The sequence below is a fragment of the Eucalyptus grandis genome, chromosome 2 (assembly GCF_016545825.1).
Source record: "Eucalyptus grandis isolate ANBG69807.140 chromosome 2, ASM1654582v1, whole genome shotgun sequence".
NCBI lineage: Eukaryota > Viridiplantae > Streptophyta > Magnoliopsida > Myrtales > Myrtaceae > Eucalyptus > Eucalyptus grandis.
The window spans coordinates 9,674,863-9,691,676 of NC_052613.1; the positions used below are offsets into that span (position 1 = coordinate 9,674,863).

Consider the following 16,814-nt stretch of genomic DNA (forward strand, 5'->3'; position numbering starts at 1 on the left):
AAATCTTGTACACAAAAGAGAGTCTATATCTTTGAGAGACATTGAGGAAGTGTAGCAGAGTCTCTACACTGTAGAATCAAGAAAGAGCTTTACTATAACAACTCTTTTGTTTCATAGTGAAATCCAGCCAATGGGCTGTCAGTGCGGAAGAGTGGACATAGGCTTGGATTAAGCTAAACCACTATAAACTCTATGTTCATATTCTCTTTCCTACGCTCTTTTACTTTGATCGTAACTCGTTTTGTTTACAAGAGTCGAATTTCCTTTGAATAAACTATTGTTGATTAGTGATGCACACTTATCTCGGAAATTTGTTTTTACACCTATTCACCCCCCTCTAGGTGCTCGTACTAGCTTTCACAGACCAAAGTTGGAAATCTTAGGACAATAGTTTGCGTCAAGAAGAATATTGTGAGGCTTTATGTCAAAGTGCAAGATCCTCGTGTTGCAACCTCTATGCAAGTACTCTAGCCCGTGAGCTATGCGAAGGGAAATTGGGTACAATGTGTCCCAGCTGAATAGTTGATCTAACTCTAATGTGTTACTCTTGTTAAATATAGACTTTTTGAGGGATCCATTGGGCATGAACTCATAAACCAAAGCTCTTTTGCTTCCTTCGAAATGGAATCCCAGGAGGGTGACGACATTGACATGAGAAATCTTGCTTATGCTCGCAACTTCATTGAAAAATTCTTTAGTATTGCCTTTAAGCTTCTTTAGAAGCTTGACTGCCACAAGCTGACCATTTTCAAGCTTGCCTTTGTACACAAAACCATAGCCTCCCTGGCCTAACTTTTCTTCAAAAGAGATGGTCATCCTCTTAATGTCGTTGTAGGTGTATCTACTCGAAGAGACCAGTCCCTCGATTTTCATTTCGCCATCGAAATGTTCACTCCTTTGCTTGATCAAAGCCATAATTCTTCTGATAAATGGTTTTGTGATAGTCTGATTTTCCACTTCTGTTTTCAATTAAATAAATCGGGTTTTTCGTCGACGTGCTTATAGCGCTATTCTCTAAGCCGATCAATCTTGAGATAACTTGACTAATCGGGAAAGTTATTAAAGGATTTTGATGCAACAGACTTGAGAATTCGACCATGAATTGACTGCTCGACCGTGTTAGTCTACAATGATCATTTCGGCACAGTCGAAAATCTATCAGAAATCGGAAATAGGTCGATTCGATAGAGATAAAATTAGGCTGGCGTGATTTCATCTAATTACAGAATTCTCGTCGATCGGCACTAAACCGATTTTTCTGTTGTTTTGGTACCTTGTGCTCGTAATTGAAACTTCAAGATTTTTCACGACAATTGAGAGTCGTCAATGCGTCGAAGATGTACATTGTGGCTCCGGAATAATCGACCACGGGTCAGTTGCATCGAAAATTCCTAAAAACTAACCGATAATTTAGGTTGTGCTAAAATCACATTTGACTGAAATTAACCGAGGAAATGATGTCGATTACAGAAATTAAGAATTGTCACGTGTCACAATTAATCCCAGGGAATGTTGTTGCATCTTTTCAAAATTTATGGACGACGAGAATTGTTAACGGAAAAGGGACAAGAGTAACAAATTAAAAGAATAAAAAGGAAATGCCACTTTTTAAATAGGTTTTGGGTATTTATTATAAAACAATTGGAGAAAGAGTTATAGAAGTTTAAATGAGGATTTATAAGTGACTACTAGGAGACTTGACCCAATTAACTTAAGTGTTAATTTGGTAAATAAGAAAGAAGAGAAGTCTCCTTAAAAGGAAATTCGTAGGAATCCCTCTCTCTTACAATTTCACCTCAATTTCCTTGGTATTTAATGGAGATGGACTTGGAAAAGAAAGTGGGACCTAAGGTAGTAATGGAGAGCCAATTTTCCATGGAATTTGGGGCCAAAAACAGAAGGTAAATGCTGAGTAAATGCTAAGTAACTTCCAGGCATTTACTCCCCACCTTCCTCATCTCTTCTTGCCGTAGGAAACAAGTGCAGCAGCAAATGGGCTGCTTTCCTTTTTACTTTTCCCTTTTCTTTCTTGTTCTTTATTTTTCTTTCCTTTCTTTCTCTCTCGCCGAAGGGTCTTAGTCTTCTGCTTTACCCTCTTTTCTTTTTCTTCCGCACTTATTTCTTCTCCTCTGCTGCCGTGCACCTGTCTCTCTTTTTCCCTTATCCAGCCTTACAACAATTTCCTTTCCTTTTCACAGCCATAAAAAATCTTGTCTTCTTCTTATTTAAGTTAGTTTATTCGGCCATTCTTGCTCCCCCTTGGACGACAAAGCAGCGACCGAACAGAAGGTCTCGAGCGTTCCTCCCTCCTCAAGAAAATCCGGGACTTTGTGTGCTGCTGTGGTGGTCGCTCAACGACACCTCCAGCTGTTGTGCTGGGTCCAAATCATTGTAAAAAAACTCCAGGGCTGTCCTTGTGTTGCCGTCCGGCCACAAGTGAGGATCGTCATTAGTTTCGGTGGTAAGTTGTCTCATAAACTCATATTAGGGGCTGAGTACATTCTTTAGAGATTTTTTATGTAGAGGAACCATGTAGATGAAGTTATATATGGATGAATGTTGCTTAGGGATGTTATAATGGCTATAGAAAAGTTTAGATAGGGTTTATAGGGCAAAACATATGTTGTGGACGGAGATCCCGACTAGAAGAGTGGTTGTTTTTCTAAAATAGTTTCCAGGATATGTATGTTTTGCTAATTTTGTGGACAACTTTTTGATGCAATTTTGAAGAAATTTCCTTCTGAAGAAATGTTTTGGACATCCTAAATAATAACATATATTTTTTTCAGAATTTTTAGAAATTAAAAAGATGACGATTTTAATGACGTCATCCTCGGAACAGTATTTCGGACAGTTCTGTAACCCGTGACCTGCCATGATTCCAAGGGTTGTTACCTACCTTTAGAGGTCAAATTTTCAATCAGTTCCTTCATCAAAGTTGTTCCTCACAACTTCTAATATAACATACTAGAATTTCAAATCAAATGGACAAGATTTCGACCCAAAACCGAACTGATTTCGATGAGTTAGACTCTCTGGAACTGGACCCGATTTTTGTGCTGGATAGAAATAATTTCTAGGCCGAATCCAGAGGGATCTGGATCTTGGTGTCTTCATGAAAAATGTCTGTTTATATGTTGTCTAGCACGTTTCCAAATTTGATAATTTTTCGAGATTGTGTGGATGAGTTTCTGACTTCGAAATTGGGAGAGCGTTATTGGACAGTTCTCTGTCAATTTGGATGAATAAGAGTATATGCTTGTTTTGAAGAATTCTTGCTATGAAATTGCTCAATTGATGCTATGGATGCTGTATATAATTGATTATTGAAATGTGACATCGATCATATACATTCACGACATGATTCCATCACGTGCCTTTGGGGCCAGATGATGCTCCTTCGAGAATGCCCCAAGTCAACGAATGCCAGTCGCAGGATGCTGGGCCAATGCTCCTTAATTGGAATGCCGTCTAGATGTAGACGTTGCTGCACTCAACGGTGTGAGGCGAAGCCCGGTTATATCGGATGACTATTATCTATTAAAAATTAGCCACGGTCAATGATCTGACATTTGCATCCCTATCTGTATATGCACTGAAGTATTCAACTGCTAAGTGATGTCAATGTGATATTGTATGATTGAATGCCACTAACGTGCATGAAATTGCAATTGATGAGAAAGGGTAAGAAGGGTGATTAGACTGCATGTTATATGTACCCTTCTCCTAATCTGGGTTTAGTAGATTGACTTGTTGAGATGTGATCTCATCCCTTAGTAGGCTAACATTTTCAAGTTCCTAGACAAAGGAAGGCCAAGTAGTGTACAGTGGTTTGCAAGGAAGGAAGAGTAGAATTCTCGCTACCTTCTCCCAGGTGATGACGAGTCTTCCGTCGAGGCTGGGGATGGGTGACAGTTCACTCTAGAAGGGTTGAGAAATATGATAGTGTAACAGTGAACCTCGGTCTTGTAAATAGAAGCTTAACTTATAGGTAGTCAAACAGCTTCACTTTTTGTATCAGACTTTGGGGTGTTAAACTAGTATATATACATAAAATATTGTAATGTTGTAGGTGCGACTTGAGAAAAATATTACCCTAACTTTCTATCTATCCCACTGTTTTATTGTATGGAGATTATTTTACATTTCCGCATGTGCAAATTAAAGAATGGGTCGGCAATAGTTCCTGGGATGTTGCTAAATTTATATCGACCATTGAGAGATGTGCATGTGCCCAAGGTTCAGGTCGTGACAGGTTTCTTCTTTAAGAAAAGCATTAAAATAAGGGTGATGCCAATTCCAGCTCCTGATGCTACTATTCTTGAAAAAACATGGAACATTTCAAAACAGCAATCTCACTTCATAACTTTATTGAGGCTTCTAAGTTGCAAATCTTTATAGAAAATAGACAACGAAAAACACAATTTAACGGATTGCCTATTAAGGCTTTTGTCCCTTAAATGCCACGTTTCCATGCCAGGACACAAATGCTTATCAAATAAACCCTGAATGAAGTTGCGATGAAACTAGTAAAAGAGTGCTTCCTACAGTGCAATAGATCATGCGTATATCTTGAATGGAAGCATGTGCTCATGCTTGGATCCACCCTGAAAGAACTGTTTTATATGCAGAGTTCAAATCTATCAATGTTATTTTTCAACTGCACGTGTGGTCAGATTTTGGCATCACTAATGGAGGTGAAAACTTTTTTTTGTTTGGTTGCGAGCACAACAAAATTCCGCAAAGAAAGTCAAGTCGCTTTAATTTGACATATCCAAATTTTACCGTAAATTTGCTGCATCTTCACTCAATACATTAAAATAATTGGATCTTGTGGGACGCAGATGGCAACCTCAAGATCAAACAATCAAGGCAGAGAAGGTTGAGGTGAAGTTCTAATTTACACCTTCTCTCCGTATATAGAAATGAAAGATCAAGCAAAGCAATAGATACGAAATCTTAGTCAAGAAGCAAAAGCAGAAAACTGAATCCCCTAGGCCTTTACCATCATAAGAATGAGGAGCATCTTGTCAAAGGGTAGCTGATATCCGAGCCATATCCGCAGTTCCAAGGTGTGCAGGCCTCGTACTACGCATCTTCAGATATACCCCGATAGGATAAGGGTGTGCATGGCAACGTTTCTATTCCAGAACTATTTTTTTTCAGAAATAGTTTTTTTTTTCTACTTTGGGAACAATTTCTGAGTAAAATAAGGTGTTTGGTAATTCTACAAAATTTCTATTCTTGGAATATAAAAAGAATAGAAATATGTTTGGTAAAAATTTAAAATTTTTTGTATTGATTTGTTTTTTCTTCTTACTCACAGATCGCTAATTGCTGCTTACTGCCGCACGATCGTTGCACGACCGTCGCACGACCGCCACATGACTATCGCATGACCGCCGCACGATTGCTGCATGACCACCAACCACAATTGCAGGATTTCCGCCCATAGCCCACCGGCTGCAGGTGGGGGCGATGGCTGGTGAGCTATGGGTGGCGATCGGCGGCGATAGTTGGCGGTCATGCGGCGATAGGTAGCGGTCGTGCGGCGGTTAGCGATGGTAAGCTGCCAGCAAATGGTGGCGGTCGTTGGCTGGTGGGCTACGGGTAGCGGCAACTGTCATCGGCGATCGACTATCGACGGTGGCTGCGTGTAGCAGGAGGTGGTCGATGGTTGGCAAGCAACCAACGGTGGCCACAACAAGGAAGAAGAACAAAAGAAAACTAGAAAAGGAAAAGAAAAAACTTATTTCTAGAAATTGTTCCCGAGAACGAGAAGCTACTTTTTTTTCTTATTTCTATTTGAAATCTATTTCCCAGCCACTTTTCTATTCCGGGGAATAGAAAAATAAGTTGGCATTACTAAACAGATTTCTGTTCTTTTTTTTGTTCCGTGGAACAAAAGAACAAAAATAAGGAGAAATAGAAATGTTACCATGTGGGCCCTAAGATGGTGAAGACAATGATAAGGCTTAATCGACAACAACTAGCTTCGCAGTTGAAGCTCTGGAGATTCATTTGGAATGGAAGGAGGCAAAGCAGGATAGAAGACAAATCAAATGGAGTTAGTTTGAATTGGTCCTAGCTCCAAAAACTGTCGTGTGCTAGTTCATCGACTTCGAAGCAAATGCTAAGCGAGGCAGAAATTGGTCCCATGCGTCCATTATTCAAGCACCCAATGTAAATGCATCGTTGTCCTACACAGAAGATCTGCACTAGAAAGTCTTGAGGAACTGACCATGATACTTCCTAGTTGAAGGGACCTCTTAATAACAATTACATTGGAGGGCCCGTCTACGTGTTGAAGTGTTGAAATTGATGATGATCTACCAAATTGTTAGGAACAAACCTTGAACCATCTGAGCCAAAGGGACCTCTAAATTACACTTGGGAACAAAGTTCCTGTTACAAAAATCTTAAGAAAAAAGTGTCAATTTAGTTTTATACCTATTATATAAGTGTCAATTCAGTCCTAAATTTCTCAAATTTATTAATATAATTATAAGTTTGACGAGATATTCCTACGTAGTTTTTTCGACCAATTGCTGTCATAAATCGTTGATGTGATGATCCACATATAGTACGATTGGTGATGATTGGATACCATACTAACAATTTCCAACGTCAGTTTTTCAGAAGAACTACTTTGAAATTTCGAGTAAATGTTTAGGACTGCATTGATAAAATTGACAAATGTATGACCGAATTAGCATTTAGACAATAAATTTGGGATTGACTAGGTAATTATCCCACAATTCTTACTAAGCAACGCAAAAAATTGTTCATTTTTCATCATTTCATCTGTTATACAAATTTTAGTGCTAGCAAAAAAAAAAATTAAATAGTTTATGTTGCATATTTCCTTGGGATTTTTGTCCCACATTGGAGTTGCAACTCCCTTAAGGTAGCCTATGACCCAATGTTGTCATGGTGCCAGTAAACACCTGAGTTTAAGTGTCTTAAATCTCAGTTATTATTAGTAAGTTTTGTGGTAGTGAAATTTTCATGATTAAATTTTACAGAATACAGTGTCTACGGAAAGTTGCAGGGGTTGGCATTTTTTATGTTCTCTTTTACACTATTAGTAACCAGTAAGCTAATAACTTGGTAGCTCATATTATATATGTCGCGACCTATCCCTCGGGGGGAGGGAATAGGTTTAAGGGACATTGCCTAAAGGATGGACCTAAGACCCATGATTAGGCAATAGTTCTCCCAAGCCCATACCTCGCACAATATTAGGGTGTTTTTAAGAATTTCGCAATTAGGAGTCGCCACTAGCCTATTGGGGTCGGCTAGGAACCCAGTGAGGTATGAGAGTGTACCTCACTTCTTACGCAACTAGAGAAACTAGGGTCGAAGACTTCATTACGTTAACTAACTAATTAGTGCTCTTTCGGTACCTAATCTTGTTCATTTCAACAATCAAATAATTTGGATTCATTTTTAAATTTATCCACTAACATATAATATGATAATGTAGGTATGCAATCATTAAAATAACAATTAGTAATCAAGAAAGTATTAAATAAATTACAAGGAAAAGCAATAATCTAACATTAAAAAATAAGAAAAATGACATTCCTAACTAGGTTAAAGGGAAATCACAATCAATATATTGAAAGTGCACCATCATTTGATACATTGTCTCAAAAAGGGAAATATTATAACCCTATTGCAAGGCCCTAAGATTTTGTTCAATTTTGAGCCCCATTTTTGTCGATGATTTTCCCACATTTTAAGAGAAAACTATTCAAAAACTAATTTTTTTAATTTTTTTAGATTTTATAAAAATATAAAAACATTTGAATTTTTTTTTTTTTTTTAAATATATTTCTTTTTGCAATTTTTCATCCCGAAAGTAGTAACTCGGGCCGGGCCCTTCGCCCGATTCAAATGTGGGTCGGGTAAGGACTCATGGGTTTGAGTCATGAACACTAAAAGCCTAATTGAAGAAGTGGGCTCAATGACTTAAACCCATTCGGAAAAGGGCCAAGATCAAGTCCAAATTTATCAAAGGAAAACACTTAAGCCCACTTACACTACGATCACTTTAAAACAACTTCCAGCACGTCCGAAATAAGCCCGGCTCCGAAATTAGCCCACTTACTTGACCTATCCACAAACTCCTTCTTAGACATGAAAATAACCTTAAACCCAATAAACAAACCTAAGCCCAACAACAAAATTCAGCCCGAACCAAACATAAGGCCCCCCACGTCTTGAGTCCAAGTTGGACTCATTCCCTCCCCTGAACAGCAGCTTCTCTCCCACTCCCACGCCCACGCCCACGCCCGAGACTCCGCCAAGTCTCACCGACGTCCGCCCATCATCAGACGAGATCACGCAAATGCGTATATCCCCAGATCCCCAACACAAGATACCACCAGTTATAGGACCGCTGCCCTTCAACAACAATCCCCATCATCAATCATTTAAAACTCACCCTCATGGCCACGCCACCACTGCAAAGAGCCTTCATAGAACATACCAAAACACAAAACAAAAGGCAACCAAGAACTTGGGGAGAATCAAACTTGGTAGAAATGAAACTTGACTTGAAATATATCCTCTCGGTTTTGTTCCTCTCGAGGCAGCCCATATTACCCCAAGAAAATGCATATGTACAGTTTAGAGGGACCCATGGCCTTATAAGATAGCCCGGGACTCCCTCCCTAGGCGATGTGGGACAAGAGAGGGACTCCTTCCTTGCGCACGTTCGGGGACCGAGGCGCGGACGTATTGCCATCCCTTCTCCCCGCGCACCGTCGCTTGGGCCATCACACTCTCTACCTCTTAACAGAACAGCATCCTCGCTGTGGCCCAACACGAGGTTAGGTGTCAGAACAACATTCTTGCTATGGCCCCACACGCGGTCGGGAGTCAGCTCTGATACCACTTATAACATCCCGGGTCTCCACTATACATATATTGTCTGTTTTGGACACTAAGTCCTCACCGTTTTGTTCCTCTCGGGGCAGCCCATACTACCCCAAGAAAACGTATATGTATAGTTTAGAGGGACCTATGGCCTTATAAGATAGCCCAAGACTCCCTCCCTAGGCGATGTGGGACAAGAGAGAGACTCCTTCCTTGTGCACGTCCGAGGATTGAGGCGCGGATGCACCGGCATCCCTCCTCCTCGCGCACCGCCGCTCGGGCCATATTGACGGCCCGAGCGACGGTCCTCAGACGTGCACGCAAGGAAGGGATCCCTCTCTTGTCCCACATCGCCTAAGAAGAGAGGTCTTGGCTAGCTTATATGGCTTGGGTGCCCTCTAACTGTATATACACGTTTTCTTGGGGTAGTATGGGCTATCTCGAGAGGAACAAAACCGTGAGGATTTAGTGTCCAAAGCGGTATCAGAGCCAACTCCCGATCGCGTGTGGAGCCACAGCAAGAATGTTGTTTTGACTCCCGACCTCGTGTGGGGCTACAGTGAGGACACTCTTCTATTAAGAGGTGGAGAGTGTGACGGCCCGAGCGACGGTCCTCGAACGTGCGCAAGGAATGGGTCTCTCTCTTATCCCACATCGCCTAGGGAGGGAGATCTTGGCTAGCTTATAAGGCTTGGATCCCCTCTAACTGTATATACGCATTTTCTTGGGGTAGTATGGGCTATCTCAAGAGGAACAAAAACCGTGAGGACTTAGTGTCCAAAGCGGACAATATGTGTACAGTGGAGACCCGGAATGTTACAAGTGGTATCAGAGTAGAGTCCCTCTCTTGTCCCACATTGCCTAGGGAGGGAGTCATGGGCTATCTTATAAGATTATGGGTCCCTCTAAACTGTACATACGCGTTTTCTTAGGTAGTATGGGCTGCCCGAGAGGAATAAAACCGTGAGGACTTAGTATCCAACGCGGACAATATGTATATAGTGGAGACCCGGGGCATTACATACCGGATATGTGGGTATCGGGAAAGCAAAGTCGGGACGACAAGGATAGCAGCTGGGGTCATCGAAAGGAACTCCGGCGTGGCCAAGCGACCGGAGAATTCATTCTCACTCTCAGTCGTTCTCTCAGTTCCTTTCCCTCGGACTCTCTTTCCCTCTCTTGAATCTCCTCTCTCTCTCTCTCTATCTTGGTCTCCTATCCCCCTCTCTGTCTCCCCCGTTCCCATCTCCGTTTTAACTTTTCCGGCTGGTGCGCATGGCTTCCTACGACGCCAGTCGTCTCTGCTGGCCTGATCCCCGACCACCAACTCCAGTCGAACGCTCCCCTTGCCTCCTCTACCTCTGTCGTCTCCTCTGCTCGTACCCAGCGTCCTTCCTCTTCACCGTAGCAAAATGCGTAAGGAAAAGAGGGAAAGAGGAGGAGAGGGCCTAGCTTACGCATAGAGGGAAAGGCTGGGTTGGGCTTGGAAGAGAAGAAGGAAAAGAAGGGGTCGGGGCCCAGGCCCATGCGGGGAAAGGAAGGAAAGGCGGGTTATTTATTTATTTATTTATTTAAAGTATCTATTTGAGAAAAAAATAGGTGTCAACAATATACGTGGCTACGATTAAGAGATTAATGATCTTAAATCATTGCGAGCAAAATTTAATACGTAATCAAGAGCTATAAGGTTGTAGTATTTTCATTTTCTAAAATTTTCGATTATAATACTTTACGGAGCAATAATCCTGAGAAACTGCTAGAGAAAAAGGTCTAAACATCACACCAAATACATATATACATATGATATGCATGAAAGCATTGAATTTCGAAATTTGGACTGCCGGCACCGTACATTGATGCAATAAATTATGTCTCCAATTTAAGTCACGTACGAAATTTGATCCATTTGGAGGATTTATTGATTTTTTTTTTCAAAATCTAAATGTGCATTTTTTTAATCCGAATCAAATCTGGTTCTTGGGGTGGTGGATGTTGATTTTCTTTTCTGTTTGGAGAAGGACATCTTTGACCGGTTTGACTTCTTGTATTTTCATTATATTACGTACACGATGAGAAGGCGCTTCTTTTGAATATATGCAAAAGGAAGGGCTCAAATATATTCTCTAAAAGAAGTCGTGGACGTCTCTGCTAAAAGGCACTTGAAGGGTCCAGGTCAAAAGCAGTAGATATGTTGACCCCTGTAAATACTCTATTACAAACTATGTTAGTCTGATGTAATTGATATTGAATCGTGCCAAGTCGAATCATTTCTCTCTGGCATACATTGACAAGCCTCGGGTGATCTAGAGAGTGATGACAAGGATGGTCTGGGAGGAATTTGTAAGGTATCAACACTACCTTTTAGCATCTCCACAACTCCGGTCATTGATGGTCGAGCTCTCGGATCGATCTGAATGCACCATAAGCCTATTACAATCATCTTCTTTGCAATTCCTTCATCCTCCTCATTTGTGATCCCATGCAGGCCAAGCTCTTCTCGGAGCTCCAAGCGTCAGTGGACCCAATAAGGAAAGTATATTTCACTCGTATGAGCTACTGTGACTTCAATGTTTTTCCTCTTGCTGATCATCTCTAGAACCATCATGCCATAACTATAGACATCTGATTTGTGAGAAACCCCTCCGATGTTCCTTATGATTAGCTCGGGAGCAATGTATCCGACGGTGCCTCGGGCACCAAGCAATGACACGATGCTCTCTTCTCTTGGGCATATTTTGGCAAGACCAAAGTCGGAAATCTTGGGATGATAGTTTGCATCAAGAAGAATGTTGTGAGGTTTTATGTCGAAGTGCAGGATCCTTGTATTACATCCTCTATGCAAGTACTCTAGCCCATGAGCTATGCCGAGCGAAATCTGGTACATTGTGTCCCAACTCAATTGCTGATCTACCTCCAAAGTGTTACTCCTGTTAAATATGAATTTTTCGAGTGATCCATTGGGCATGAACTCATAAACCAAAGCTCTTTTTCTTCCTTCAAAACAAAACCCCAAGAGGTTAACAACATTGATATGAGAAGTCCTACTTATGCTCGCAACTTCATTGAAAAATTCTTCAGCATTGCCTTTCAGCTTCTTTAGAAGCTTTACTGCCACAAATTGATCATCTCGAAGCTTGCCTTTATACACGCAGCCATAGCCTCCCTCACCTAACTTTTCTTTGAAAGAGTTGGTCATCCTCTTGATGTCTTTGTAGGTATATCTTCTTGAAGAGACAAGTCCCTCAATCTTCATTTCGCCATCGAATTGCTCACTCCTATGCTTTATCAAAGCCATAATAATTCTGATCACTCGTTTCTTCCTAAAGGAAAGCATTATAATAAGGGTGATCCCAATTCCAACTCCCGATGCAGCCATTCCTGAAAAAATGGAGAATATTTTTGAACAGCAATCTCACTTCTTCAAGGCTTCTAGGATATTTTGGAAATATTGATTCCATTGAGCAACGATGCAAGATTACTGCCAAAAAGTCGCAACAAATTGCGGAGGAGAATATAGAGAAGTGGAAGAGAAAGTCTTGAAATAATTACCTATTCCAATTTTCACTCCAACCCTTTGTTTTCCTGAGACAATAGTCATCAAGAGTGAAAAATGTGTCAACGAATTGCAAACTAATAACTTCAAAGTGTCTAAGAGATATAAAGATCAGGCACATCATGAGGTAATAGATCATTCTGTTTCAAGGAAGAAAAAAACCCCCCGATTGAGTGAAAATATTACAGATTCACCAGTTTGGATCGATTAGTGACATCTTACCAGAGAAATTGGAAACACATGCAAATGGATCTGTGCTTGATTGACTAACAAGTATAGACATTAGCTCAAATCCTTAATTCTAGAGCTATCAGGAAGACAGCAAAAAAATTTATCTGGTTTAGAAGTAGCAAACACACTGCAATATGATCGATGATGTGGTATCAGAGGCGGACACAGATAAAACTTTCTGTGTATTGAATGGGTGGTATATTCTGGACATGTCTCGACTCTTTTAGCCTCTAAGCGGACCTATAGGTTTGACTAGAAGTCGTCCCACAGATAAAACAATTGGGCAGCTCATGTTCAGGCAAGAATGAACACCCAATTGATAACTAGCAAACTATTGCAGAAAGATAGAAACATCAAAATATGAGGTTCCCATAAGATGTCTTGGGGACACAACAGATCGGAGAGTTTTGTTTGCAGCGGTAAGCGAGTCCGCAGTCTAAGCCAAGGCAAAGAAATTGGAAAAGCTTGAGGACATTATCCACATCACGTATAAATGATACAGTTCTTAAATAACAGTAAAAACATTTTCAGTATTTATTTCCCCACTATCATCATGAACAAAATTTTCATTGATTGTGCAAAGATTTAATTAAGTGTGCAGTTCACCTCTATCAATAATATATTTCAACTACCCAAATGATCATTTGGTTGTGTTCATAATAAAAGCCCAAGAAGAAACTTGTAGTTTAAGCCCAACATTTGCAAAATTTTACGGTGAAGTCGGAGCATCTTCACTCAATTTATTTAACCATTTGATGTTATGGTAGCAGATACCGACCTAAAGAGCTAACTATTAACTGCAGTCCAGTTCAATAGGAATCATTCTTCAAGCCCGTGAAATGGGCATTAATGTAAAGAGGAATGCTAACTGCGGAATAGCAGGAGCTGATGACAGAATAGGAATTCATTTCCTGCAATGCTTCCTCAGGAAAAAAAGTAAAAGAATGGTGGGTGAAGCTGCGAGGACAGTTTCGACCAAAAAAAAAAAAAAAGAAAAACGAGGACAGTCCACTGGATTTGTAAAAGCTTGTTGGCTGCAAGGTGCAATTGTAGTAGAAGAACAGATCGGCATTAGTGGAACTGAGATTGAAAGGCGTCCTTTCAAGACTGATATTATGGGGTGGAGCATCACAGGATTACTGCTACACGGGCATTAGCAGGAGGAACCAATTGTTTGCATAGAAGATATCCTTGATAGTGAATTCCCCGTCCGAGAAAGTCAGGACAGGGTATGTCTCTTTGCAGGTAATCTTGAAATTCGGATAGCCCCAATAAGACTCTTGTTCGCCATAAATCCTAAAAGGGTAGCTGATTTTCGGCCCATATATGCAGTTTCGAGGCATGCAGGCCTCATACTGTGCATGATCCGATAGAGCTCGATAGAAGTTGGCGAAGATGATGATAAGGAGCAATTGGTGACAATTTGCTACGCACATGAAGTTTGGATGATTCATTTGGACCGGAAGGAGGCAAAGGATTTCAGGGCATAGGAGAAAGAGGTAGGAGAGAGAGTGGAAAACATTTGCGAAAATCGGTGACAATTTGCTGCACACACATGAAGTTTGGGTGATACATTCGAACCGGACGGAGGCAGAGGATTTCAGAGGATAGGCGAATAAAGTAGCAGAGGGTGTGGAAAACATTTGCAGAAACATCAAATGGAGTTGGTTTGAATCGGTCCTAAGTCCTATTACAGTCGTGTCAGTTCTTCAACTTCGAAGCATATACCAAGCGAGGCAGAGGACGAAGACGAGGACGGAGCTTGAAGGAGAGGAGAGAAGGAGAGTGGCTGCATCACCCATTTGAGTAAGTTCATGCTCTCATGGGTGGACAATAAATTGTGGAACGAGGGTTTAGAGTTCACAGGGGCAAGCTGAGGATGGATAAATACTTTTTGTATTCACTTTCTCCGGACTCAAGTGTGAAAGAGATGGATGTCGCTAATTCTTCCTCAGTATGATATAGAAATCTATTTTGATCGTCAACTTTGACCGAGACCAGTTTTAGTCTTCTGAAATTTCGTGGAGGAGTGAGCGTTCAAACTGGGTCTGGAGGTGGAATTGTTGAGGAAGACAGAGGAAACATGCAAAGCAATTTCGTCCCGCGTTCTTCCTGTGAAGTTGAAATTGAGAAGTGGAACCCTTTTTTCAAGGTTCCCACTGTGGAAAAAGCGTAGCCCATTTGAGGGGTCAAGAGTTGATGCTGTGGAAACTTAAGAACAAGTCAAATTTAAATTTTAGGTTGATTGACTTATGCTAAGTGTTCCGATTTAAATTACTGGTCCATGATGTGAAATTTTAAGGTAAACTTGGAGCACCATTGCTCGTCGTATTTGAACCGTTGGATCTTGCGGGTTTGCAGATACAGACCTAATGATCCAACAGTTAAGGCAAGGAAGGCTGTTGAGAATGGGGTGATAAAGTTTTAGGACTTGGAGTCTAAATCTTGGCATGATTATGTCGCAGCGAGAATGAGATTACTGCACTTTATCATATCAGAGAGAAGGGCATGCCCAGCTAAATGAGACTATCAGGCTTTTAGGGGGCATGAGCGGATCGTTTTTCCATATAAAAATCAAACCTAGCAATCCTCCCATGGAATAATATTAACTAATTGAAATCCACAAGTTAGAGGAGAGTAAGCATACATACCCGGTCGGCCGCAAGTCGTTGAATTGACTCCCTCAGGGCAAAAACAACAGAATTCTTGCCCTGCCCAGCCATACCCGCATCTTCCCCCGGATTTATTGCAACTTTCGCACTGCGAAGTGTTGAGAATCCAGGTGATCTCAAAGCGTTCGTTGAGGATCTCACTAATAGTAGGATTATTGTTGCCGTCCATTGAAGGTGGTGGAAAACCTAAAGGTTCACTTTTTGAAATCGGGACATGAACAATGGAACTGCAAGTGCTGAGCAGTGGCTTTGGAAGGTTGTCCCCGGGAACAAAGTAGCCATCTTTAGAATTGGGACAAGAGAACCGATAAGGTGGAGAGGTCGGCAATGTGAGGTTTGGCCGTGAGTCGCAATTGTAGAATAAGGTGGAATTGAGGTCGTTGGAAGTGTAGTTGAAGAGATTCAAGTCTAAAGTGGTTTCATTATATGTTTCAAGACATATATCTTCTGATAAATTCATCCTCACCACCACGAGGATCTGTGTGCTGGTATTCATGTGGATCACTCGATATTCCAGGGACTCGATGGACAGTGTCAGGCTATCTCCGTCGCAGTCAAGCTCGTAGCCTGGATGCCCACAGTATGTCGGTTGCTTATCAAGCCTGAAAGGATAGCTGACTTCTTGACCTCCGCAATTAGAAGGAGCGCACTCTTGGAACAGTGGGAACGCGCTGGCAGCTGGCGCCAGGAAGTGAATTTGGAGGGAGATGAGGAAGAAGAGCAAGGAGAGAGAGGAACATGACATGGTAAGATCCATTTGAAGGGAGCTGGAGTTGAAGCAAAACAAGGAGGAGGGTATATATAAAGGAAGAGGATGCAGAGAGATAAATAATAATGCTGGTTTTGGAATGGAGGACTTGACCCGATGCACTAACGAGAACCTCTCGCCTTGGCCCCACGGAAGACCAAGACTTTGGCGCGGTGAGACAGAAGCTAAGAGGAAAAGAAGGAGAACAAGGCACGTGGAAACAAAGCCAAGTAGCTTGAGCTGCCAGCTAATTGTAAAGTTGACTTGGGACGACTTGGACTAATATTCCCCAATTTACAATTCCTACAGGGCAGCCCCTGACTAATCAACGAGCTTTGCCAATCTCCTTCACGGTTCACTTTGAGGAAACTTCAATAAGGACCTCACGAACGTCGTTTGCAGCGTTCTAGACAGAAGCATGGCCATCACCTAGACTAGAGAACAGAAGGGATAGGAGCCTCAGAACTGAGGCGGCCAAACTTTCATCCGAACGAGTTTCTTTTAACTTCGCCCCGTCATCTTTTTTTATTTTTTTTGAAATGATTTGACTGATGATATCGACATATCATCAGCCCCAACTGCAATTTAGATAAAATCAGTTGATCGAAAAGGGCAGTGGCTCCATGGCCAAGCGGATCGGGCCCATTTCTCGTGATTTACAGTGATGATAATCCATATTGGATCTTTAGCTAGGAAGCAATAAGCAAAGCTTGCCATCTTAGCTAGG

At 41.4% G+C, this 16,814-nt stretch overlaps 2 protein-coding genes across 2 annotated transcripts; both read right to left on the bottom strand.

Moving 5' to 3' along the window:
• Positions 1 to 357: 357 nt before the first annotated feature.
• Positions 358 to 915, bottom strand: LOC120290477 (LEAF RUST 10 DISEASE-RESISTANCE LOCUS RECEPTOR-LIKE PROTEIN KINASE-like 2.4). The gene has a single exon (XM_039306750.1). It carries the CDS (start codon positions 913 to 915, stop codon positions 358 to 360), a length of 558 nt encoding a protein of 185 aa, XP_039162684.1.
• Positions 916 to 11,043: 10,128 nt separating this feature from the next.
• LOC104434429 (LEAF RUST 10 DISEASE-RESISTANCE LOCUS RECEPTOR-LIKE PROTEIN KINASE-like 2.1) lies at positions 11,044 to 16,471 on the bottom strand. The gene is made up of 3 exons (XM_018862156.2): positions 15,319 to 16,471; positions 12,433 to 12,465; positions 11,044 to 12,261 (listed from the first exon to the last, which is right to left on the bottom strand). Exons 1-3 carry the CDS (start codon positions 16,094 to 16,096, stop codon positions 11,396 to 11,398), a joined length of 1,677 nt encoding a protein of 558 aa, XP_018717701.2. The 5' UTR covers positions 16,097 to 16,471; the 3' UTR covers positions 11,044 to 11,395.
• Positions 16,472 to 16,814: the final 343 nt, after the last annotated feature.